This window comes from Aulonocara sp. 'chitande type north' Nkhata Bay, linkage group LG16, assembly GCF_057382095.1.
Source record: "Aulonocara sp. 'chitande type north' Nkhata Bay isolate Kocher_YH1m ecotype deep benthic linkage group LG16, A_spYH_male_GT1.1, whole genome shotgun sequence".
Taxonomy (NCBI): Eukaryota; Metazoa; Chordata; class Actinopteri; order Cichliformes; family Cichlidae; genus Aulonocara; species Aulonocara sp. 'chitande type north' Nkhata Bay.
Window position 1 is genome coordinate 34434107 of NC_141359.1, and position 26769 is coordinate 34460875.

Genomic DNA, 26769 nt, shown 5'->3' on the forward strand with positions numbered 1-26769 from the left:
AGTTTGTGAAGAAGAAAAAGGAGGAGTAGGAGACTGAGAAGGAGAAGGAGACAGGAGCTAAGAAGGAGACAAGAGATGACTGGGAAAAGGAAGAGGAGGAGAAGTGGCTGGTGAAGAACTTTGATCCAGAAGAGGAAAAGAAGAATTAGGTGGAAAAGAAGGAAAGGAAGAAAGAACCAGGACGAGAAGACTAGGAGAATGTAAATAGAGGAGAAGAAAAGGAGGTGATGGAGGAGGAGAGTGAGAAGGTACATGGTTAAAGTTTCTTTACCACGTGGTGCGCAGTGTCTCCGTGCACGCGCCTGTGTGCGTGCGCAAGAAGGATAAAAGCGCGTTGGAGGCGCGCGGGAGGCGTCAGGCTCACCATGCCAGGCTGCCCGCTGCTGCTCCGTGTCCGCACCTCCGAGCTGGCGCGCCTCCGTCTGTCGGACTCCCGTGCGGAGTCTTACTGATCCGCGGACGATGCGGCTCCTCGCGCTCTCCTCTCTGCTCCTGCTGCTCCTCGGCTCAGGTATGGAGGCTGTTCGCTGGTGGGAGACAAACCGGGAGGCTCTCTGCTCCTTTTTCTAATGAGACTGATGTGGATTTACTCACATTAAACCTTTATTACTGTAGGAGGCTCAGTCTGCACGCGCGGACTGTGCGCTCCGGTGCGCATGAAACGATCCAGGTAAGTTTAGGCGGAGAGAGAGAGCAGAGTCAGGGGCCTCTCCAGGGTCTGGAAAGGAAGAGAAAAAGACGCAAAAACAGAAATTTTCATCAGAAATAAACACAGAGGATGTTTTTCAGCTGCACGTGCAGCTCTCATACGGATTTATAACGTGCAAAATGTATGCACGACTCTTTAAACAGCGATTTTTGAAAATTTAATAACTCATTTAAAAGTATTAAAGTAAAAGTCGCAGTCCTGTTTAATAGAACAAAAGTTTCTGCCTAGAATATGCTTAAAGTACTCAGTATGTACAAAGGTACAGTCGTACATACGTGACATTACTATTGGCTCATTAATGTGTATATCACTTTAATGTGTTAAGTGGACAGGATTTAGTTTTAACTATAAAACTCAGCATCATATATATTCATATTTAAAACATGCAAATTACTAAATAAACAAAAAGTAAATAATAAAATAAAATAAATGAACGGAGTACAATGTGCAGTACAGTTATGATCAAGTTGTCCAGCAAAGAAGTTGTTAAAGGTACTTTTAGTAAAAACCTTCAACACAAATGTAATGAAAGCCTTTGCCACGAGGTGGCAGCATTTTAAAGATAAGTTACATTTTAGAAAAATGTTAAAACAGAAAATGTTCTTGTAATTTTCTGCCAGAACATTGTTTTTTATTCATGTATTTATTTTTATACACATCTCCATAAATAGTACATTTTAGTAAATTCAGTGCAAGGTTAAAAAAAAACTATAGTTTTTTTTTCAAGATTACACATTGTACTGCTGTAATCTGAATATCTATGCCTTACAGCACATTCAATAGAACTTAAACAGATAATTATGTATCAAATTACTTAAAAGTTTTTATTTTTATTTAGATTTTATTTGATTATTTTGACTTATTTTGATTTCAGATTAATTTTTACCTTCTTAAGATTTTTTTTTCATATTGCATTTTATTTTATTGAGTTCTACATCTTATTTTGCCAAAAATACCCTAAAATATGTTTGCTATGTTTAACTTAATGTTTACCTTCTCTAGCAAGTTTTAACAAATTTGTTTAAATAAAGTGTAGTTAAATAACATGTATATAGAAAACAAATGTATTTAATAAGTTAAAAAAAATTACACAAAAGAACAGATCACAAATGGGAAACAATAAAACAAAATAGATCAAAAGGAAAAAAAAGAAAACACAATTGGATAAAAAAGTGATTGCGATAAAGTTGTTCATCCCAACCATCATTAAATTCTTCTTAAAAATATTTATGTTTTGCTAATTTAAAGAGACCATTTCTGTTTTATGCTACCAAAATAAGGCTATGCATAAAAATACCCTGATTCTTGTCCAGAAGTTTAGTTAAAAGTAACGCTGTGCAGTTTTGACTCTGACACACTGCACCACCTTGTGGCTGATAGTGGTATTACTGGAGAGTACAGCCTGGCCTTTTTTCAAAATCATACAAACATCTCTGGAGCACATCATGGACATCACACCACAGCTGCTGTTTCTTCATATTTTTCTGCTAGTTTCAGTTAATTTTTAAACAAAGCACATTTAAACAGACTACATTTAAGCTGTGCTTCAGTGCAGTCCTTCAGTAAACGTGCTGGAGTACACTAGCACCGATCTTACTGTGCTGCACCTCTTGTGCAATCCCCACCAAAAAGCCAGAACATAGTAATCAGTTTTTCTTTTGGAGTTTCATATCTTAGTGGTTCGAAAATAAGAGGAAATGTTTAAATAGCATATTACTATGAATAGTATTAGGATGTGTTGTCTATTAGACAGACAGAGGTAGCATAATAACTATTTTACAGGATTAATGATGCATCACATTTTTTCCAATACACCATACTGAATGTTGGTCCAGCAACATCGAGTGCAAACATCAACCTTTGTTTCAAACTGACCTGAATTTCATGTGGAGGTGATGAGAGCTGGATCTACAGTGCACGCTTTCCATGCCTGAAGGCAGCGAGGAGCAAGACCAGGAGCAGGCTCATCATTTTTCCTGCATTCATGGGTTTGTGCACCGTGAATCCATCCCCTGGGGTCAGACTGTCATCGCACAGTTTTACAGTGAAACCCCGAGGTGTCGCACGGAGAAGGAAACCATGTGCACTGTGGAGCCACGTTGAAAACACAGGATTTGAAAAACACAGTGTTTGCTCGCCACCTGGACTCTTCCACTTTCAGAAAATGAAAAGTAAGCTTGAGGATCACTGTTCTGACACACTGAAGAAGCACCAGCACCCAGTATAGTTCGAGTAGAAGTACAAGAAGACAGAAAAACACTTGCTGAAAATGATCCAGAGGTGCCCGAGAGGTTGATTCAGAACAGGATAATACATTGTACATTGTCGTGTTTTTTATCTAAAACAAGGAGGAGAGGCAGCTTTTCCTTAGGGTTAGTCAGCAACATCAGCAGCCTTTCTAAAATAAAAAGTGCACAATAAGTCACCTGGTTTTTAGACTTTTTAAGAAGAAAAGGATCCTTCATGGTTACTACCCCACCTCCATGTCCACAGCACTAAAGGAGACGCATGCAGCTGCTGCCTGATACAAAAAAATCCTGTAACTCATAATTGACATTCTGAGATTAAAACTGCTGAAGAAGAAAAGACCTAGACTAGTGATGTCGTGGTGGTCTTTCATGCTTTTATTGTGTAGGGACAAATGCATGTGCACTTAAAAATGCCGAGCAAGACTTGTATATGGAAGCATGTGTACCCACACATTACATACATATGTATTTATACCTGTAAATGTTCACATGCATGGATATTTGCACAACAGCCAAATAAAATAAAAGAGAAGTGAGTACTTTTACATTTCAGAATATTTCTAGTATCAAATCATTCTCATTAAAGAGGTAGTTTATCTAAACCTGCGCTGCTGCTGCAACATGAATCTCCACTCCAGGAGTGGATTTCGTATTACGGCGGTGCTCCTCTGAACATCCAGTCCAGCCGGTGATCAGGGTTATTAGGATGCCATCTTCGAACAGGCAGGATCAAAGTGTGGCTGTCCGAGAAGATCCAAATGTAGGAGACACACTTTTATTGAGAAACAGGCAGCGTGGCAAACAGTCCAGATGTGGAACAGGCAACACAGCTGTTATTGCTTTGGGTGTTTTCTAGTTGTGTTTTGTTTAATTTTTATGTTTTTTTAATTCATTTTCAGTAGGTTTGCTTGTTTCAGTTTAGTTTTTAATGTTTTAAAATCTGTAGTTTATATTGTAAGGAACGCATGTGCTGGAGGCACAATAGAAGGAAAATAGAATAGAGTAGAATAACTTTATTGTCTCATTAATGAGAAAAGGCACAAATCAGTGAATTTATGATAAAAACAAAATAATGGGTGTCAGCCCACATTCATACTTATGCATTTATAGAACTATACAACTATAGAAATACATCCCACCATGTTATTATTCAGTATACTGATTTTTTGGGGGGCACAAATGACCCTTTATACACCTTTATGATAGCTAGAGGCGTCCTATAACCTCATCCTGAGAGCAGTAATTCAAGATTAAAGGAGGCTGTTCATGGTTATCAACAAAAGACCGGGCTTTTCTTAAGACAGTGTGGTGATACAGCTCATCCAATGAAGTTTATTGGAGACAGCAGGAACAGGTATTACATTAGAAATACAGCTTAATCACAGCTTGTAGACTCAAAGTATCAAACACATCCATCAAAGTCTGATCATATAAACTCTAAAAAGCGTTTTAACTCTATGAAATGAAAGTTTTCCCCTACTTGTAACTATTTGTTTTTCAACGTTCATAAATTTTCTTGGTCACCCCTGACTGCAGCAGGTGGCCGCCCCTCCCTGAGCCTGCATCTGCCAGAGCTTTTGTCCTTGGAAAAAGGGAGTTTTTCCTTCCCACTGTCGCTAAGTGGTCGCTTAAAAAGGGTTGTGTGATTGTTGGGGTTTTCTCTGCGTTATTGTAGCAACTTTACAATACAAAGCCCCTTGAGGCATCTTTCGTTGTGATTTGGCGCTGTATAAATAAAATTGAGCTGAAATTGAAAATCACCAAAGAGAGGAGATGAAACTGATAGAAAAAGACAAAAACATGAAATTATCCAAAACCATGACTCTTCTTTTTATAGAATTTTTTTTAAAAATAACCTGTAGTTAAAACACAACATGAGAGGAGCCTGAGGAACGAGCAGGGAGATGATCCATGAGTCAGTCAGCCACAGAGACATGAGGATCTATGTGTAGCCTATACACTTTTCCCATATGTTAATAATCCTGAGGTGTGGTGTTTTAGTGATGTGTAAGACTTGAAAGGTGCTGTGTGACTGATCCCCGTCTCTAGCGTGTGACTCGCTCTGTTAAAAATATATCTTCTCAGTTATGAAAAATAGATTCAGGTTAGCGTGCTCATGACCTGCACTGGATTTCTGCCGGAAATCTGTTTATCCTTCGCTCCCAGTAAATAAGCCCCCTGAAGGACACTCGGCGTAAACAAGTCAGCTTCACTGTGGAAATGGACAAATATGAGCTATCAAAGGGAGACATGATGAAATGTGCTGCTAAGATAAACGTACCAGCAGCAAGGCAGATAAATAATTGAGCATTATCTGTCACACAGATTTGAAACAGCGCGAGTAAAAGGCAGAATATTTAACAAAGTAAAACTCGACTCCACTTTGAGGTGAAACTTTCATGATAAAGCTGGAGGAAAAAACAGTGTCGAGGACCTTGTTGGGGTGAGTTATCGTGAATGAGGGGGTTTCTGTGTGTGTTTCAGGGCTGGCTCTGCAGATCCAGTGTTACCAGTGTGAGATGACGCACGACTGCTCCACGCCAGAGTTCATCGTCAACTGCACCGTGAACGTGCAGGACATGTGCCAGAAGGAGGTCCTGGTGAAGGAGGACGGTAGGTCATGACCTTGGTGTAGCGGATTGGATCTGCGTGGTTATGTGGAGCTTTACAGTAAAACTTTAATAGAATCCCAAACTCAAATATATAAACTAAGAATTCAGAGCGCACAACTGTTCCCCGTGTCTCCAGGCAGGATTAGCGTGTTTGTGTTGGTGGGCGCTTAGGCAGTTATATTTCCTCAGCCGGAGGAAATCTTGTAAACAAAAGGCCGTTTTGAAGTGACGCCAAAGAAACAGTTTGTATTTCTGGCATGTTTTAAGGCTCCTCTCTTTATGCAAAGACAGGAGAAAGACAGCTCTCCAGGCGCCACCGCCGTCAGCTGAAATCAAACTGATCTGAGGTCAGCGAGGACAGGGCCCTCGCCACACTACGACTATCATTAGAGGATGAAATACTTAGCTGCGGGGCAGCTTTCATGGATATAAACTGTGCCATTTTCATGTGAGAGAGAGATGTTTTGCATACACAGACAGCTGTGTCCTTTGTGTGAGATCAGACTTTTCTACACCTCATATCCTGCGAATTATAATCCAACAGAGCCTGACAGATAAACCGCCAGATCTGACGCTTCGGCCGATATCAGCTCCCTGCAGATACACTGCTAGCAGTGTGCTGGCCTGTAAGTAATTGAGGTCGTGTGAAAGAAAGAAGAGTTTTATGGACTTGGAGGGGAAATAAGGAAAGAGCTGGAGCGAAGTGGAAAAAGGGAAGAGGGAACAGGAAGTGATCAGCACTGGAGTCTAAAAACACAAGAGGGTGAACAGGGCGCTGTAGGCTAGAACAGGTTAAACCAACTGTTTCAGTTCTAGAAAAGCTGATCAGTTAGCTCAATAAACTCGGAGTATGTTCATCCTGAGTTTATAATGACCACCAATTTAATCCAGTGGACTAACGAGACCAAAGAATCTGAACGATCATGTTTATCTTAACAAAACCGGAGAAAGGAGTCCACTCATCCACTCAGTCATCATTTACCCAATGGAAACTTCCCTTTATAGACAATAATCATGAAGTAGGACCAAAATGTATTCAGCTGAAGCATCTCAGGGATGAAAATGATGATAAAAAGATGAATAAAGGTGTATTGGGGGGCAATCGTGGCTCAAGAGTTGGTAGTTTGTCTTGTAATCGGAAGGTTGCTGGTTCGAGCCCCGGCTCAGACCGTCTCGGTCGTTGTGTCCTTGGGCAAGACACTTCACCCGCTGCCTACTGGTGGTAGTCAGTGGGCCCGGTGGCGCCAGTGTCCGGCAGCCTCGCCTCTGTCAATGCGCCCCAGGGCAGCTGTGGCTATAATGTAGCTTGCCATCACCAGCGTGTGAATGTGTGTGTGACTGAATGTAGTGTAAAGCGCTTTGGAGTCCATAGGGACTAAGTAAAGCGCTATACAAATACAGGCCATTTACCAAGTAACACTGCTGGAAGAAATAACATGATCCTGAGACTTACATGGCACAGATTCAACAAGGTGCTGGAAACATTTCTAAGATTTTGATCTATGTTGACATGATAACATCACACAGTTACTGCAAATCCATGATGTGACTTTCCTGTTACACCATGTTCAAGAAACCAGTTTAAGATGATCTGAGGTGTGTTATCATGCTGGAAGCAGCCATCAGAAGATGGGAACAGTGTAGTCATGAAGGGATGGACACGGTCAGTAGCAACACTCAAGGAGGCTGTGGTGTTTAAACAATGCTCAGCAGGTGCTAAGAGACAAAGTGTGCTGAGAAAACATCCTCAATCAAAGAAACTCTTCTGCACACCCTGAATGTAATAAGTAGTTATTTGAGTTGCCGTTGCCTTCCTACCAGCTCAAAACTGGTCATTCTGATCATGTCTACATACACGTTAACTTGCTGCCACGTGATTGGCTTATTAGAAATTGGTGTGGTGTTAGAAATGAGCAGGTGTCCCTAATAAAGTTTTATGTGAGTGATAGTTTAAAAATAAAAAAAACATTATGCAGTGCAGCCACAGTCCATCGTTTATATCCAGCTTGTGGTTTCAGTGTTTGAAGTTCAGTGACGTAGAGACCCACAGTATCTGTGATCTGCGGTTTCAGGTGCTGGTTGGACATGGCGGCTTGGATTCTCTCCCCCTTATTCAACATGTTTTGCAGCTGCTTTCTTTTCAGAGTTGTGCATTTGCATCGCTTTTGTTCGGCTCACATTATTCGGAATAAAGAATGTGCAACCTTGTTATGAAGGTTTCAATGTCATTTAAAAAGCGAGCTGACACTCGGCTTTGACCGTGTTCAGTAAAGGCTATTCAGACTTGAAGTTAGCAGGAACGCACAGAAAATCCCACAAAAACCCTGCAGTGTTTACATGCCTATCTACTAGTGAGAGCACGGGCACTAAAGGTCGCTCTCCCTGAGGTGTCCTTCATTTTAATACCCAGTGGAAATTGGAGGCGTGCATGCATGCGGGCGGGTGGTGTTGTTACTCCCTCTCTCTCTCTCTCTCTCTACAGCTGATGAGCAAACTCAATAAGTTCCTGTCTTTGGAAATGTGGATCCTAATTCAAAGGGCGAGCTCGCTGCACTGTGGTGTCGACAGTTCTTTAATAAGAAAATTTCTGCATGAATGCTCATGTACGTCCCGGCTTTTATCTCGCAGTGTTATCATTAATGCTGCTCTGCGAGTACAAGGAGAGCTCGGGAATCCGACTGACCGCACCTTATCGCTGTTTGCAGTGCAATAGATGGATTCACAATAGCAACGGCACCTCCGAGCGACGTGTACAAGTGATAAGAATGGAAATTTGTGCAGCTGTATGATTCTTACACAGTACACTTGCTGTGAGATTTCCGCCACAAGTGTGCGACTTTGCATGCTCCTCAGTGCAGATGTAGGAGCACATCCTCGGCTGGGGCTTGAAGATCAGTGCTTCTGTATCTGGAGGGCGTTAAACAATCATCTGCTTTCTTAAAGGCAGATTAGAAAGGAAGGAAATTTTCAGGCCTGAAGAACAATTTTACACCCCCTTCAGAGGCACAGTCTAGAGCCAAAATCTGCTTTTTTTGTTCACCATGATTTTTCTGTAACCAGCATTCATTGTGATGGCAATGATCATAGATTCTGAAAAATGTTCCAGGTTAATGTTTGACCTGGACCTAATAGAACAAGCATCAATGTTTAAACTTCTTTTTTTTTTTTTTTCCTGCCTGTCCCGTTTGGCTCTTTTGCCATCAGAATTGTTGTCTAAAGGCAAAGAAAGATGCCCAACGGATTTACTTTACCAAATTGACCATCCCAGCCTTGCCGTAACGGTCCATTTGATTCACCTTTTATTGTTCATTTTATTTTCACTTACTGAATACGGGACAGACTTGACTGGGGGAAAGAAGGGGAGAAAGAAAGAGGGAAATAGAAACAGCTGAGAAGAGGGACGGGGGAGAAGGGCAAAAAACATAAACCAACAGAACGGGCAGAGAAAAAAAATGCATCTATCAATCACCTGGGTCACCTGCTGAGAAAGAAAAAAGAAAACAAGCAGAAGATAACAAGAGTAATAGAATAAACAACATCACAATGATATATGGGAATATGACAGTAAATACTAAATATTAAACATTATTGTGCAGCACATAAGATCAACAGAACACAGTGTGCTTTGAGGTAGGAGCCAAAAAGGGTGTAGTTTGTGGGTGTGATCACCCGTGTGTACACCTGTGAGCATGGACGCGCTTGTTTTTTTTTAAAGGTTCCTTCATGTAATGATCTGCTAGAGGGTGTGGGGGGGCCACAGCCCCGTCCTCCAGGACATGAAGCAGGTATGGAGGAGATCAAAACTCCAGACATCCAGAGGCCCCCAGAACACAAGAGACCAAGGAAGACCAACAGAGGGGCAGCTGCGCCACTGTCCCAGAAAGAGCTGAGGAGAGTCCCAGATGAGGGCTCACTCAGCAGCCGCGGAGCAGAAGCCAGGGGGAGTTGCAGTGACGCGCCCGTGAGCTCCGCCGGCAGCCAGCCGTGCCTGAGTGACCGAGCCCCAGGCCGAGAGGCCGGGGGCACCCCACCTCCGAAGTGGCCCGAGCGAGCCCCAGGCTCCAGGCCCCGATAAGCGGCCGCCAAGGAGTGAGCCGGTGTGTACCTGGACGTCCATCCCCGGACACAAAGAACCACCAACGCACCGATGTCTGAGGGAGTCCACCATTGGCAGGGGAAGTGGTGGTAGGGGGAGATAGGCCTCCAAACCTTGGAGGGCCTGAGATGTCCCCAGAGAGGTGGCGCCTGACACCCAACCTGACATATAGACACAGACATACAGGCACACACAGATACAAACATCCATTCCCACCCTCATGCTCTCATATGCACTTACTCCACACTCAACCAACGTGGAGACAGACATAAAGAGACGCTGTACACACGATCACACTCCCCAAGCGTACTCTACAAACCGGGTCTAGGTACCCTTGCCCCTGGAGGGGGGAACTGCACCCAGACCCAGGTGGTGTTACCCTTTTCCCTGCGGTGGGGGGAGGCAGACCGCCCCGACTCCGCAGCAGCAGGGAGGCCCCACACTCCAGACCGCAGTCGGACGGCCAACTCCTCCTCCTAGCCCCCCCGCTCCAGCAGGTCGCAGAGAATGGGGGTTTAAACTTCTTTCTGATAATTCATTGGACAAAGCTTGAAAAAGTGCATTCTGGGTAAACTTTTAGGGCTCATTTTGCCATGTGAGATATCAGCTGCTCCTTTGTGCCTACATTTAGATACCATACTTGTGTTTGTCTGACAGCCTCACGCCGTTATACTCCAGTAATTTAGCTCATTTTTAACTCTCACCTGATGCCTGCCTTTTGTTTTCCATCATAAACCAATGAAAAGCTAGTTCATGAAAAGGGAAGGACCCCCCACCCGATGAACAGCCCTAAACTATCCCTGTTAAACAAAAACCACATGCAGAGCAAACATCTTTTCCTATGATGGCAGTTTTTTCTGCTGGGCAGCATGAAACAAGCTCTGCTTCCCGTCTTCTATTACTATAATCATCTTTCTCCTTTGATTATGTCTTGAGAAAACATAAAAGGCTGTGCTTTTAGCTTGGAGACGGATGTTTATCGCCCGTGTATTTAAAAAAGGAGATGATTGTCACGCTCCAGTGGGCCACCTTTCATTTCAGAGCTTTCTCCTTTAATGGAGGGGAGTCGATTTACTGTAATAAATGATATGAAAGTGGTCACCCTGCAACTCCTCAGAGGCAGTCTCAAAGAGACGGTAGATTAGTGTAATGGCACACAAACTCATACCAAAGAAAGTTTGCCATTAAAGTATTTTTGCTGGTGATAGTGATAAAGTATTATAATAATATAATTAAAGGTTTTGATGTGGAAATGTCACAACAAAAGAAAGTGAAAATACTTCCTTGGAGCTCACTGCCTGCAGGTGGCGCTATAGGGTTTGAGTGTGATGTGTGTAGGGTGACGGGACACCCTGGAGGTCCGACCCTCAGCTGCTGAGGTTAGCTACTGGTATGTGAAACTTCACCGCTCTGGCAGGGAAGCAGCCCAAACTGGTACGTTGACTGATACCAGGTAGATATACTCAGACTTACCTCAACCCACAGCTCGGGCTCTGAAACAGTGTCCTGGAAAAAGCTGGAGCTGCCCTCGATGAGAGGAGGCTGGGGTGGGTCTCCTACTATCCCCTTGGTTCGCTGCCAGTATGTTTACGTTTTTCTTGGTGAATGATAAGGTTGCTTCTTTGGATTTGGTAACAAGTCCTGACTGTTGTTTGCACTTGTTTGCAAAGCAGCAGTCAGGAGCACCCAGTCTTCTTGGAGTTCCTGGTTGTTGTGCTAGAGGATGCCTCATCTGCAACTCCATTGTCGTGCTGGATAACTTCAATGCAATGACAGAGAGACCTGGAGGAACGTGAGTGGGAGATCTTCAATTTCCACCTTCAAGCAGAACTCCAACAGCATTCTGAGGAAGGCTTGAGACACTGATTCCAAATGGAGCGTCTCATTAATCCCACTGGCACTCCTTCCATGGAGGAAGCAGGGGACAAGGGGGAGGTGTGTCACCCATCATTTTGCAGCAAGGTCTTACACTGGTGAGACTGCCATTCAGAGTTGGACTTGCTGATTTTTTTTAGTAAGGGGAGAATAATTTTTAGCCAAAGTATGAAAAAGGGTCATCTAAATTATCTCAAATTTGGCACTGCAGTTACTCAGGTAATCAGCAACACTTTTGCCAAATTTGAAGCTGACTGTATCAATGAATGGACAGATGTTACTGGTAACATTTTGCTTTAAAATATTAATTACACCTTTCAGTAACTAAAATTAGCTATTCAGTTGATTTGCCATTATTTGAGGTTCAGAGAAAGGATTGATTTCTGGCTATCTTGAATAATAATAAAACAGTCCTGTATCACGACTATTAAAAGGTACCCAGCGACTTTTCTCTTTGTAAGTTAATCCAGCTGTAGTGATCAAGACAAGAAAAACAGCACGCTTTTTACTAAGGAAACAAATGAAAACGTGCAGTTCAGCTGGGCAACATTATTGCTTAAAACTGTCTTCAAAAACATGTTTAACAGCCCATAGATGATGATCACTGCTGCGCGCTTTAGTCTTGCCGTCACACTAAGCATGTAAAATCTTCACAGAGGCAGCTGACTAAATGAAGCAGCGATGGCAAGACGAATAAGCGCAATTATTCCCCCTCGGATTCCTCTGAAAATCAAACGACAGTGGCTGATGTGTGGCAGTGCAGCACGTTAGGCAGTTGATGAAGGCAGATAACTAACATGTCACCGGCTGAGCACAAAATCATCTTGTTTTTTTTTTATTGTTGTTGTGGAGGTTTGATTTCACCACCTGAAGCTGCGGTGTCTCATCTCTGAACAGGTTTTTGAGTTTTATGTGCACAGGTTCAAAAGTAACCACCAAAAAAGAAATTCACTGACAGTATTTGAGTCTGAGCAATTCCTGGATTTCCTGTTTTTGTTCTTTAAAAGAGATACAATTCTGTCCAAAAGTCAAAAGTTTCTTAGGAGAATCACTTTCAGATACTGTTGATTGTAGATAGGTCTTTAGGCCTATCTACAATCTTTCTTTTGTCCTCCACTTCTTCAGCTTCCTCAGATTTTGTAAGGACACAGCACACCATGACAATATGTGCCACATTTTGGGGTAATAACTCTTTGTAAATCCTCTTCATTTTGCAAATATACTATTTTGTGTCTGTCAAACTCTATTATCTTAGGCATTTTTCACATATTCAACTAAATAAACTGGAACAAGTAACATGTTTTTGCAACAGGTTGAGAGTAACAAAATCCCTAAAGATACAATTTAAAATGGGTTCAAACACAACACTGGTTCATCCCTTTAGTTAAATACCTTTTTTATGCTTCAATGATTCAGAGGTAATCTTTCAAGCATCTGCCCCAACAAATACCACTCACACGAATTAAACATGAAAACACAAGATCTTAAAAAGTAAACTGAATCAAGCAAACTCAAAACTAAACTGACATCAAAATGAAATAAAAGTTATTTAATTAATGGAAAAATGGAAAAGTATTATAACCCTAGAGCCCCGATGACTCAGAGCTGTAACACCAGACTAATTCCTGTCAATGGGCCGGTTCAGATTATGTAACGACGGCTGATGACCCCAACCCAGCCACCGCTCATCTCGACAAAGAGACCGCAGAGCATCACGGAGCAAGATGGAGACAATGGCGGCTTCACCCGTGTCTGCCTGATTTCACTGCTTATCTAAATTAGCTTCGGCTATTCAGAAAAGTTAATTTACTGTATCAGAGAAAATGAAATGAGACTGTGGTTACTCTCGGAAGTTTACATTCATTCTGTTAAATCGAGGGAGCGAGGCTGCTGAAGTTTGTCAGGGTGAGGTTTTGTGAACCAGTATTTAAAGGACTTTAAAATGTATTATTATTTCTAAAAGGAAAAATTACAGGTCATACATTTTTGCACACTGTGTGGTTACTTGTGTAGCTCATGAATTTGGATGTTTTATCACAGAGCAAACTGAGCAGGCTGCAGTGATCCTGAATGGTAAACAGCATTTGACCACATGTGATGTGGAATTCTTTAACAGCAGGGAATGAACACCGACCAGCACAATGTGTGTGACGCCGGTGCCTGGAGAAAACAAAAAAGCATTTGCATCTGTATTGTGACTGTGTCTACTCTTTCAGCCATATTGACATTCATTGTCCGCTTCATGTAGTCAAATGTGTAAGGCTGTGTATATATAACTTTGGACACAGCCAGACGAGCTCGTTCATGACATTTGGACTTCACGTTTTGAAGCCTCAGGACTTGTTAATGGTCAGTGTGCTGGTTGTTGTTGGGTAACAACTGTGTGTCAGCCAGCCAAGTAGTAAAAATGGGACACTAACTTCTTTGTAACAAGGAAAAATCAGTGGTTCCATTGAATATTATTTAGTAAAAAAAAAAAAAAATTGCTGTTGATGAGAAACTGGTCGTCCAGAGGTTGAGCATGCGAAAGAAAAGCAGTTGCACATCTTGCTTCGCCGGAGGCAACTTATCTCCAGAGCATCGCAGACCGACTTAGCCTTCTGCTATTACTCATAGACAGGTTCCCAAAGGTTTGCAGACAACTGCAAACAACTGGAATCAATGTGTGAGTGGTTGCAAACTAATATAATGACGAACAGTACTTGTAGCAGCTATCTGTGTTGGTGACATTTTCAATAGGGGACTCAACACCAATTGGTTAGTATCTAATACACTCAAATATAAAAGGCTGCTGAGTGCCTCATTCTGCAGTTTAATCATCAACCTGTGGAGGAACTTCTGAATTTCAAGTCTGTGGTTTGACTCTAAATGTAATTAGTTATTAGACTGAATTGAATTTCTGTTTACTCAAAGTATGCAGATACTACCACAGTTCAGCACTGTACCGAATCACAGCACAGGATTATCACAAACAGACTGCATGTACCTGCCAACCTGATTCAATAGCAGACTGATTCCACCTTACTCCTGTTTTGCTGTCTTGGCACACAAAAGATGCTTTGAAGATAGCAGCTAACTGCTCTGGTCCCACATCTTTGTTCGTATGGCGTTGCTAGCAAATTGCTGCCGTTGCGCATATATTAAATGGAGATGATTTTCATAGGTTGTTTTAAGGTCACATCTTGAAGTATCTTTGGGCAAAATGTGGAACCACAAGTTACCCCAGATGTATTTATCAGTGCATGGAAAAGTGCTTAGACATAGATAAAAGCATTATGGAAGTACTAGATCCACTTGTAATCCACTGTATATGGATGGACCACTAATGTCAAGGTTGTAAGTCATACAAAATGCTCACTTTCTCTAGACTTCATCTTCTTCTACTCGACTTCTGCACACCTTTGAATTAGGTAATTACTTGATTCTACATCCTTCACCAAAAATATCTGTTGTGAAATTCCACCGTCCCCGCTGACCATTTATCTCGATGACATCTTTACTTCAGCTCGTATAACATCCGCTATCTCATTTCACTGCCTCGTCTGGTTTGATTTAAATGGACAATAAACTCTATAGAGCAGACTCACATCACTCTGTCTCCAGTAAGGAACTGTTATTTTGCACATGTCAAGGTCACTGCCAAAAAACCCCAAAACAAAAGCATTAGCGTTGATCCTGTTCTGTGCTTCTTTAAAGTGTCAGTGAATCGCTCTTTTTTTTGGTTAAAAAGTCATTTAGAGGAGTAGCTGAAGGGTTTCCAGACACTTATTGGATGGCTCGGTCCTCCCTGTGCAGCCAAGCATGCTGATTCTCATTAGACTTCTTCTCTCTTCATCCTTTCACCCTTTTTGCCATAAATTAACTCAACAGCATAATTTAGATTGAAGTGCTGAATCTTTGGATCCCCACGCACAAATTAAACGAAATCCCACCCAGGCGCTTCAGATGTGATGGAGTGTTTACCTGATGTGCCGCGTGAGCTTCATTATGCTGATATCTGCTCCTGAAATGTGGCACATCAATGCATATATTCTCCACGCTTAAAGCTACTACATACAGAGTGTAATCAATACTCAATACTCAATTACAGAGCATGATGTCTATAAAGGACTTGTTCAGAATTTCAACTAGAAGAGCCCCCCTGACTGTGTGTGAGCTCAAGGTAATCGATAAAACATTATATTATATATATTATATATTAGTTATAGGTTAGTGGGCAGTTTTGCAATTAAACAAGAAACCTCTGTGATCTATAATAGACTCTGACTGCTGCTCTTCAACTTTTTTATTCATTAACATGTTTAAAAATAAGGAACATAAAAAAATTGGGTGTACAGCTGCATTGCTGCACTGAATCAGCTCATCAACAGCAACTCGTTATCTCACAGTACAATCCAGGGGTATCTTATAGCTACAATTTAAATGTATAACATGTTAGAAGATCTCCCACTCTCTTAATTTCTGGTTTCATAGTAGGCTGAGGGAAACTTCTATTTACAAATAATTACAGACTGCTAACATGTTGCTGTCATTTTGAATGAATCTTTGTGAATGAGCACAATTTGCTGACTCAATTTGACTCAACTGGCTGCCAGATGGTTGTTTTCCTGTTATAATCCTATTGAACACAAAGGTTGCTCAGTGCAAATGTATTATTTAAATGTAAATTTCTAACTATGTAGGCAGCAACATGTGACTGTCACTGGTTTATCACAGTTAATTGCTGTATTATTACATATAAATTTAATGTAATTGCCAACTTGACCCAATATGATCTGTTAGCTGACTGCTCATCTTATGGCACCGTTTATGGCAGGTTTCATTGACAGTGTTCATGTGCTTGACAAAAAAAATATTTTTTGTAGCCAAAAAATAAATAAGTTAAGTGAGATAACTTCATCTTATCAGGTTCAAAAATGCAACTGCCCAGTGACGTTGTCTCAGCATTCAGTTTGCATTAGCCAAGAAGCTAGATAACGTAATTAAAAAATCGCTAGCAAATTAATATGAGTAACCTAGATTGGGCTAAAAGCAAATCTAAATGGATAACATATTTATCATATTCTTAAATTAAATAAAGAAAATATTTTCCATTTTTTTCCAGAAGACAGTGTTGGTAATTACAACATTTCCCCAACATTTTAAAGCTATGATATCATAACAACATGATTGGTCAGTAGCAATGTCATGGACCTTAACTCAACCTAAAAGTGTTTTGTACTCTATGGGACATTTTACCATAGACTACAATAGGATTAGATGTCTTTTTGCACATGTATCACCCACTTTCACATTGGCTGCACAAGATCTGCTCTTCCTCCTGAGCTACAGCCACCCCAATTTTTTATTTTTAATTTCCATTTATCACGCTTTATAAATGCTGATACTGACATATCAGCAAATTGCTAATATTGGCTGATTACACTGTCTCACTGATAAATCAGCTTTGCAAAATGGCTTTCCTTAAATGGGGTTTCTAGCTGTCCTCATTGAACATGTCTAATTCTGGCTCCACGCTATGTTCATTGCAAGCCAAACTTTATGCACCATGGATCTATTAAATTTTGTTAGGCCATTAAGCCTGATGTATGTAGACTATAACACGGGTGGGGGCCCAGATTACAAAATAAAAGTAACAAAGAAAATAAAGCAGCAAGAATGGCCCCATCAACATCAAGATACTTAATGTGAGTGACAGATCGTCTTTATTGAACTTTAAATGAGAAAGTTAAAAAGCTCCAGAGACGAGAAAAAAATCAGTCAAAATCTGACAGGGTGTGAAAAAATAATAAAACCTGAAGCCAGATTAATGAAAAACTGTGAGTGACATGTACAAAAAAAAAGGGTTGAACTAATGATTGCACACAGAGGGTGGTGACTGGTCTGGAGTTTAAATAAAGCTTCTAGATGAAGGTATGAATGAAGATGAAGGAGCTGAAGAGGAGTTGAGGCTAGCACACCAATAAAAAACCTGTGACTGAAATGGGAAAAACCATCACATTTGTTTTCTTTGTCAGTAATATCCCACTTTTATTAACGCTCATTTTCCCCTGACTGAACATGTTACCCACTGTTTCCATCTTCAAATTACTGCTCAAAATATTAAAATAAAAAAAGACATATTGACTCTGTTCCTCAGGTCCAAGCATCAAAAAATGACTCATCTTTCTAACATGCTGCTGTTCCTTGTCCGTTAGCTTATTTATTTTTTGGCAGATACACGCACCCAAAAACTACTCAGTCACCATTCTTGGCCTTGCCAGGTTTTTATCAGCACTATTCATATTTAGCATGGCTTGAAGCTGCATTTTTAAATAGCATTAGAAACATACTAGACCAGGCATGATGTAGGAGCTTAAAGCAGGGGGGGGGCGGGGGGGGTGTATAAAGTTGCAGTGAGATCAGATCGTAGAACGGGACATGCTCTTGAAGTGTTTCTGAGGTTACAAACAGTCTTTTTTTTATTTTTAAACAAAAAAAATTCTGAGTTTGTTTTAAAAAATATATCCGTCCACTAGTGATGGGATTTCCGGCTCTTTTTAGAGATCCGGCTCTTTCGGTTCGGCTCACTAAAAACTCTTTTGGCTCCGAACCGGCTCTTCAGGTTGTTTTGTTGCTTTAATTAATTTATTATTAACAATAATATAAAATTATGCACAAAAGGAATTACTAACGTAAAAAAAAGTAGTTTTATTTGTATATGTTTATATATAAATACATGCGGTGGCCCCTAGAGACAAAACACGTACAAACTCCAAAACACATTTCTAGCATGAACTGAACTTCCAAAGCAGAGCTACTAGATCACTTAAATTACACAATTGAAAGCATGTGTGTATTGTTTGTGTATTTATACACAGGCACTCATATATATTCAAATAATTTAAAAAAAAAGTTAATTTACCTGTTACTACAACACACCAAATCCGGTCGTTGGTACTTGCTGGCTTGTGTAGCCACTAGGTAACAAAAGCTCAACACTGCGCCCAGCATCCTGGAGCACTTCTGTTGTCTTTTGTACATGTTTTGGAGTTTGTACGTGCTTCAGAGTTCATACGTGATTTGAAGTTGGTATGTGCTTTGTCTGTAGGGGCCACTGTACTTTCGCTCTCTCTCCCTCTCTCTCCCTCTGGCTCTGTTCCTGTGCTACTCAGTGTAACTACCGCCCCTCCCCCCTCTGCCCAGCATAAAGCACAAGGCTCAGGTGCGAAGTGAAGCGAAAAAAAAAGTGTGAGAGAGAGAGAGAGAGAGAGAGAGGGTGAGAGAAAGAAAAAAAAAAAAAAACACGTGACGGCTCGCGATAAGGAGCCGGCTCGCGTCGTTCACGTCAAAGAGTCGGCTCTAAGAGCCATTTCGTTCGCGAACGACCCATCACTACCGTCCACATCCAAGTGTTGTCAAGACCATCTTAAAGCAGCAGGTGGCGATGTAACTCCAACCGTGAAGAAATGTTGACCATTCAAAAGTCCTTGTCCACACTTTAACACTGAATCCAAGTTTTCCAAACTCTTAACTCTGGCAGAAGTTTTCCAAAAGGTCAGTTTTCAGGGATCCAAAACATCAAAAACAAACAGCCAAAACGCATAATAAAAGCTATAGTTACCAAAATAGTCGTGTACGTGTAGACGCATCCTGACATTAAGAATTCCAAACCCAAGTTATAAAGACAGCTTTGAAGATTATCCTGAACTCACCATGTCCAGTAGTTCAGAAAAAATCTATGCCTTTAACCTGTCATATTGAACGTCATTTAAGGGACACAGTACATGTATTGATTTCGTTGGTCAACAATTTGAGATCCCAGTTGTAATAGTCATTGCACCTTACTTTCACACCTTAGCTGTAGAACTAAATCCTCATGCTGATGATTTATAATCAAACTGGTAATTTGTTAGCCAAAATATGTGAATGAGTAACAACGCCCACAAAATATTTAGCAGTGCTTGCAGAAGGGTTCCCGATGTCCAGTGTATAAAAAATTGAAGGATGCACAATTTAAATGAGCAAATCCAGACCCTTTTCTTTCCAAGATCCTTTAGATCAGCGGTCCCCAACCCCCGGGCCTCGGACCGGTACCGGTCTGTGAGTCGTTTGGTACCGGGCCGCGAGAGTTGAGGCTCAGGTGTGAAATGTATAGTTTTCAGGGCTTTTATCGGTTTTTCAGCGTTATTTTGTTATTGTTTTTATCGTTTACTCGGTTTTCCTTGGTCTTTTCACGTGTGTTATGAATAAATTTTCTTTTTTTTTTCGGTACCGGTACTAGTTTTATTTTGTTGTATTTATCCGCGACACCTTAAAGGCCGGTCCATGAAAATATTGTCGGGCATAAACCGGTCCGTGGAGCAAAAAAGGTTGGGGACCGCTGCTTTAGATGATGTCCTGAGCGTTGTCAAAAATGTCTTTAGCTTTATCGGAATCTATTGAATTGTGTGTTAAACCAACGGGCTCAACCCCTGGGCCATGGACGGGGAGTTGTTTGGTACGGGGCTGCAAGAGTTGAGGCTCGTGTGTTCATGGTTTTCAGGGTTTTTATCGTTAACTCGGTTTCCCTGGGTCTTTTTCCGTGTTGTTCTGTGTGTCTTATTTTGAAAGAAATATTTACGTGTTACTATAACATTTTAGGGTATTTTAGCGACACCTTAATAAAGGCCGGTGTGTTAAAATTATTGTCTGACATTAAACCGGTCCGTGGCGGAAAAAAGGTTGGGGACTGCTGTGTTAAACTATATGTCTGTGATATTTAAGGACTTTATCATTCTTCCTTCCATATTTGGTGGTGGCTCCAATAAAATTTAAATTTAGGTGGCCATTAAGTTGCATACTGGACATATGTTGAACTTGACCATGTATAAATACAAATGGAGAATGTAACATTTCATTCTCATGATGATGACATAAATATAACATAAAAATATTAAAAGATCTGGGATCTATGAAATATTTTCTTTAAACATGCAAATGTTAGTAATTGCTATTTGGGAATGTTCGTGTAGAGATCGTCAGTTTTCCATTTCCCTTGTCGCACAGTGTTATTCCAGGTTTGTTATTCCTGGTTTTTAACACTCCAGCAGCTAAAATTCAAAATGTAAACAGGGCTTCAGTCAGATTTTAATCTGCAGGCTTTGTGAGAGGATGAGACCTTTCCCTCCAGAGCTCTGTAACATTTCACACTGTGTTTCCCCTGGATTAGTCTGCACCTTCGGGGACCTCCACTGATATTTGCAGTGTAGAAAACATGGAAGGATGCACAATTTAAATGAGCGTACAGATCTTTGGGTGTTACTACACCTGCATCAGTTTCACTTGGGTGGAGAGAGGAGTGAAATATTACAGGGGTTACTGGAAGTTCATGGTCTGATTTCTAAATTTCTTTAAAAGAAAATGTCACTAAAATGTTAAAGCCTCCCCCAAGTAATCTCATAAACGCCTCTGACTTGTTCTGGATAAATAAATAACGTGTCCGTGTATACAGCGAAAGAATATGTGGAAAAAATTACCCTCTTTTATTCCCCTTGGCTTTTATTGCAATGTGGATTATTTTGTTTTTATAACTTCATATAAAACTGTGCCTGAAATGCTTTTCAGAAGAACTTTAAACATCGAATGCAGTCACTTGAAATGTCTGTAAATATAGTTTTAAAGATATTTTATTATACTGGATGTATTTATTGTGAACTGGACACTGCCTCAAGGTCGAAAACGTTCTCTCATAAAGTTCTCCTTCACAAAACAAATGAACAAGCTTGGATGGAACTCTTTACAGTCTGATACAATACAATCTAATAATTCAATGTGCTTCATTAATTTTGATTGTTAAATGTATTTAATGCTTTCACTGTCAGTATGTGAACATATTGTACAACACGTTCTCTTAGAGCAGGTTGTGAGATAGTCACTGTTGATTTGTCTTTCTTCTATTTTTGTGTGTTCATGGATGCAATTTTTTAACTGTGCAAAGTTTTTATCTTTTAAAGCACAAAAATTCAAAATTTATACCCATGAGGAGTTGGTGGTGGAGCAAATTTTTTTTAAATTATCACTAAAAACTACTTTGGGAGATGTACGCACACAAAACAACTTGGATTTGGAAATTTTGAAAAAAAAAGTCTGCTTTGCTAGGTTTGAAAAACGATTGTAGTAGTTGCCACTTCTGTTTAAAGACTTTCTGTGGTTTGGTTTTCATGATCCAACCAACTACGATCTGTCTTTTCTGGCTGGCTAACATTTTCCTCAGACAAACTGTAAGACAGACACATAAGCTGTCTCACTTGGCAAAATACTGTGCCGAGTGCTTTTTTTAAACTTATCTCATCAGTTTTAAATTATTTTGTATGCTTACATTATGATCTAATGGTCAACAGATTCACATAACCTAGCTAAGTTAAAGCGAGAGAGTCAAACAAATAGTCTGATCAGGATCGGAGGCTAAACTGCTGCCAAAATCCTGAGAACAAATTAAAGTGCGTTAGCTGGCCAAATTATTTCATTAGCTAATGTGTGCTATGATATTAACGATATGTGATATTTAGCTACTGTGTAATGCTAACATTTCATCTCCAAAATGTTGGTCAGGGAATGACATCTTCTTACTAATTCCATATTATTGACCACACAAAACAGTTCTCTATACATTTCACCCTTAGACCTCTAGTTTATGTTTTAGATTTGCTGCATGCAAACAGTATATATATCTTCATAATCAGATTTTCCTATACAATAATTTAAACACCTCATCAACGCTGCTGGTTGCTGGCTTTTCTATATCAGTCGCTGGTTACTGATTCAAGTGAAAACAGATGTTAAAAGGAAAAAGTACAGGCAGTAATTTATTAATTTTTGTTCACAATTGCAGTTATTTACACACTTGAAGGTGTTTTTCAAAGACGCACAGGACAGCTAAGTGTAATGACTTGGCTACGTTAAGAGTTGTTTGTAAAAGAGGTGTTGTAATCATGTTTTCCTTCAAGTAGATGAAAGAACAAATTCCCAGTTACCCATCTCCATCGCAAGCTTTAATCCTCTCATTACGAGCCTAATGCATCCATTTATGTCCTCATTTCAGGTGTGCACTACCGAAAGTCCTGTGCCTCATCTGGAGCTTGTCTTATCGCCTCTTCTGGTTACCAGCAGTTCTGCACCGGGAAGCTCAACTCGGTCTGCATCAGCTGCTGTAACACACCGCTGTGTAACGGACCACGCCAGAAGAAGCGACCCCAGCCATCTGCTGCCATCACTCTTAACACGCCACGGCTTCCTGTGCTTTCCTTCAACATCATCATCCTACTTTCCTCTATCCTGTGCTGACAGAACTTTCCTAAGATGTGCGTTGAAACAAACTGAAACTGTACAAGCTCTGCCCTACATGCTTTGAAATGTATACAAGAGAAGGCTTTTTACAGCATTTGTTCTTGAGTCCCGGCTTTCTGTTGCAACAAAAACGACACAATAGTGAACAAAGTTATCGCCATGTGTCATGTCGTGAATATGGGTAAGATGTGGTGGATAAAACGGCTTCCAGCAGAGGGTTCATGAACGTCTGCAAGGTGGAAAAAGGCAAACAGCAAAGATAGCATGTGTAATTTCCAGAATAAATCTCTTATTTCTGCTCTATGCTCTATGAATAGGAAAAAACAAGTTTTGCAGTGTATTCACCAACTGAAACAAAACATGTATGACATCTCCCAAATGAACATGACTTATTTAACCTCTTGGCATCTACCATGTTGTTAACAAACCACTTAGAGGTGCAATTAGAATTGGGTTGGAGAAGAGGCTGTTACCTTTAAAATCAGTTCTTTTTATGGGGTTTTTGCCTTTATGTTCTGTTAATTTGGTATAATTTGAACTAAACAGGTTCTGATTCCACATAAAGTTCACTAGTGACCTTTTGGCATTGAGAGGCTATTGGTAAATTAAATGATAAACAAATATAAAATAATAGAAAAACATTTTTTTAATTTTAACAACAATTTCAGCCTCTTAGCAGGTGTTTTACAGTGTTTGGCCAAACAGAAATTTGATAAACACCTTTGAAGAAGGCACAAATTTGCCGTGGCATCATTTCAATTAACAGTTATTTCCTTCCGGATTTTCATTAATCATTTTTCCAAGATCTTGTATTGATGATGGCAGAATCACTAAAGTACTCTCCAGCATATCCCAAAGATTCTCAGTGGTTTAAGATCTGGATTCTGTAGTGGTCAATCCATCTGCGAAAATGATGTCTCATACTCCCTGAACCACTCGTTAATTTCCTTAAGCCTACACAGCTCTTTGGTCCTACTCCCTTGAGTACTTTGGGGGTGGAATGCTCTGACTTCACAGAACATTTACCTGATTGCTGATCATGATCTTTTCCAGCCACATTTCTTCATTGGAGATGACGGTTCACCACTGTCCTCTAAGGTTTTGTTTTGTTTGTTGTTGGGTTGTTGTTTTTTAACACATTGGACAATACTTAGCTTATTTGACTCTTATACTTAGCATTTGACCCTTTTGAAACTGAGTAACATTATTTCCACAACCACAAGATCTGTCCCCAGATGAGGTTGGTTAAGAAAACAGAAGCTACTGGCTCCAGTTAGGGTTGTAACTGTAACTGTTGCTGTACTAATTTTCCTATTTGCTTAGTCAAGTGGCTTTTTGTTGGCCAGGTAAAATAAGACCATTATGCAGTAAGTATGTAGTAATAAGGGTTGCTGAACTTGTGACTGACCAGGACAATAAGAATAAGACTTCAAAGTGCTGGAGAGGTCATATAAATCTTCTCAACACAGCAAGCCTTGACTCCGCTTATGTCATGGTCCCCGTGCCTGCTCGGCTGGCCCTGTGTGGCTACATGTTATGTTTTGTCTTTTCTCTCTCTCCTCTCTCTCTGCTCGCTGCCTGGGCGGAGCTCATTGTGAGCTCCCGGCCTCCACCACCTGTAGGCAATCACCTGTGGCTCCTCACCTTGTTTGCTCCCGCTACTTAAGGCAGTGACTGAGAGCACCTCGCCGCTGGACTATTGAATAACGCTCGTCAGTGCTACTTTAGCCTCAGCCAGTTTTGAGCTCTGTCCGTGAAAGTTCCGTGCTAACCCTTGTTCTCTGTATGCAGATTTCTCGTGTTTGGTTTGGAGACTCTGGACGCTTTTCCCGACCCCGCTCTGCACCCCTGGGAACCCTGGCCCCCTTCTCCTTCACCTGTATATAGTGCACCTGGAGTGTGTAAATAAACCTGTTTTTCTGAGATTTCAGTCTGCGCCGAGTCCTCCCTGCTCCTCCGTGACAGCTTAAACGTCTAAGGTTCGCTGTACCTGAAATTTGTTCCCATGTTGAGTTTATTTTAAAGATTGAGATGAGCAGTCACTATGTGGGAAACATCTATGTGCAAACTAATGATACAACAATAAAATCTGCAAATATTTACTTTGAATTTAAGCAGAAAAAAGTAATTACTTGATTTAAATTTACTTTATAAATTTAAATACTGCACAGCTATGATGAAGCTCAGGGTTCCACCTGAGGATGGCTGCTCTTTAACAAATGGTTTAAACTTTAAAACTGTGACTCTGTTTTTGACCACTGTGTGACGTATACAGAGTGATTAATGCTGTTTTTGTGTTGGTAATAATTAATTAGTTTTCAATAATGAATGAGGTTATTTAAATGCGCGCACCCCTCTCTTTTTGGGGATGCTCGTATGAATCCTGCTGCTTTAGGTCAGTGGTTTTCAAACCTGTTCTGGCATGCCCCATACCCCACAATTTTTTACAACCCTCAACATTTTTATCTGAATAAGTATATTATGTAAATAAAGGTAAACATAGCATTAGCATACTCTTAATTCCAATTAGTTTCATTTTGTATTTTCCCCTGGTTCTACATCCCACAGTTTGAGAACCACTGCTTTAGGCAAAGGTGCAAATATGTGATACCTTTTAAAGACTTCTCAAATAGCTGCAAGCAACAAACACAACTTCAGATCCTCGGGATTCTCAGCAGTAATGTCCTGACCGAATACTCCTGATGTTTCATGTATGAAAACCTCTTAGCTAGTTTAGGCCTCTAAATGAAACAAAGTAAAAAAATGAGACACAAAGATGGATGCAGCCACTGTGATGTGACCAGTTGGACTGCATATGACCCAGTGTATATTTCTTTTTGGCTTTAATTTTACTGTAACTTACAAATTAAAAACATTTTGTATTCAGTATGACTTAAAAGTAGCCACTGAGGCCATACTGTCATCAGGAAATCGTTTTTTACTGAGGTCATAGATCAGAGGTCAGAAACCTGTGGCTATTTTGCCCATGTCCAGTGCCTCCCTCTGGGTTTGATAAAAAATTAATCTGTATATGGAAATAAATATAATAAACACAATGTGATTGCTTTCACTACCAACAGATCTTTTTACTTAAAACAAATCTGATTTTCCTTCACTTCACAAATGTTCTCTTTGGTGGTTAATAAAAAAAATAACTAACTAACTAAATTTTTATTATCCTAGTTCTATAATGTTATAAATTCAACATGAATGTGGCATTATTGTTATGAAAATGCAAAGTTAAAAAACCAAATAGTCATACAAAGTAACTGCAGACTTGTTTTAATTATTTATACCTATTCATAATGTTGATATGCTCATTTATGGCTCAGCTCCCTTTTGATAATAAATATTGCTGACCCCTGTCATAGATCAGGGGAACAGAGGGCCATTTTTCATACACTTCAATACAGTGTGACTTCTTTTTCCAGTCAGCCATTAAAAATAATGCCGCTTTGAGGCACGTTCTGCCCTTTTCGGACCTATTTAGTCTATCCTGAAACCTCAATTCCTCGTTGAAATTTGCATTTTTGTGCCATTGCCTCCTCTCTGTGTCTGCCTCGCTGCCTAACGATATCAGAAACAGTTGTGTTTGTTTCAGGAAGGGACCACTTCACCCAATTTGTTTATGTAGTTCTCACTGTTTCGGCCACGCCTCTGTGTTTTGTGCTCTGTAATGTTTACAGGAAAATGTTGGCACTAAAATGTGGAAAAATTGTGAGTGACAGTTCAGAGGGTGCAGTGTGTTTATCACTATAAATAAAAAGCTGTTTTTGTTGGTAATTATCTTACTGTCACAGTGATTTGGAAAAAAGGAGGACAGCACCAGCTCAGCTTTCTAGGCTGCTCCAAAAAATATCCCAAATCTAATCCAGTTGACTGTGAGATGCAGTTAAAAGCCTGCTAAACAATAAAAAAATT

General features: G+C 40.4%; 1 protein-coding gene across 1 annotated transcript; it reads left to right on the plus strand.

The window, feature by feature from the left end:
- The first annotated feature begins 318 nt into the window (after positions 1-318).
- LOC147311958 (ly6/PLAUR domain-containing protein 1-like) lies at positions 319-26747 on the plus strand. Its single transcript, XM_086267234.1, has 4 exons — positions 319-511; positions 5443-5571; positions 22604-24560; positions 24640-26747. The coding sequence occupies exons 1-3, from the start codon at positions 463-465 to the stop codon at positions 22843-22845; spliced, it is 420 nt and encodes a 139-aa protein (XP_086123360.1). The 5' UTR covers positions 319-462; the 3' UTR covers positions 22846-24560; positions 24640-26747.
- Positions 26748-26769: the final 22 nt, after the last annotated feature.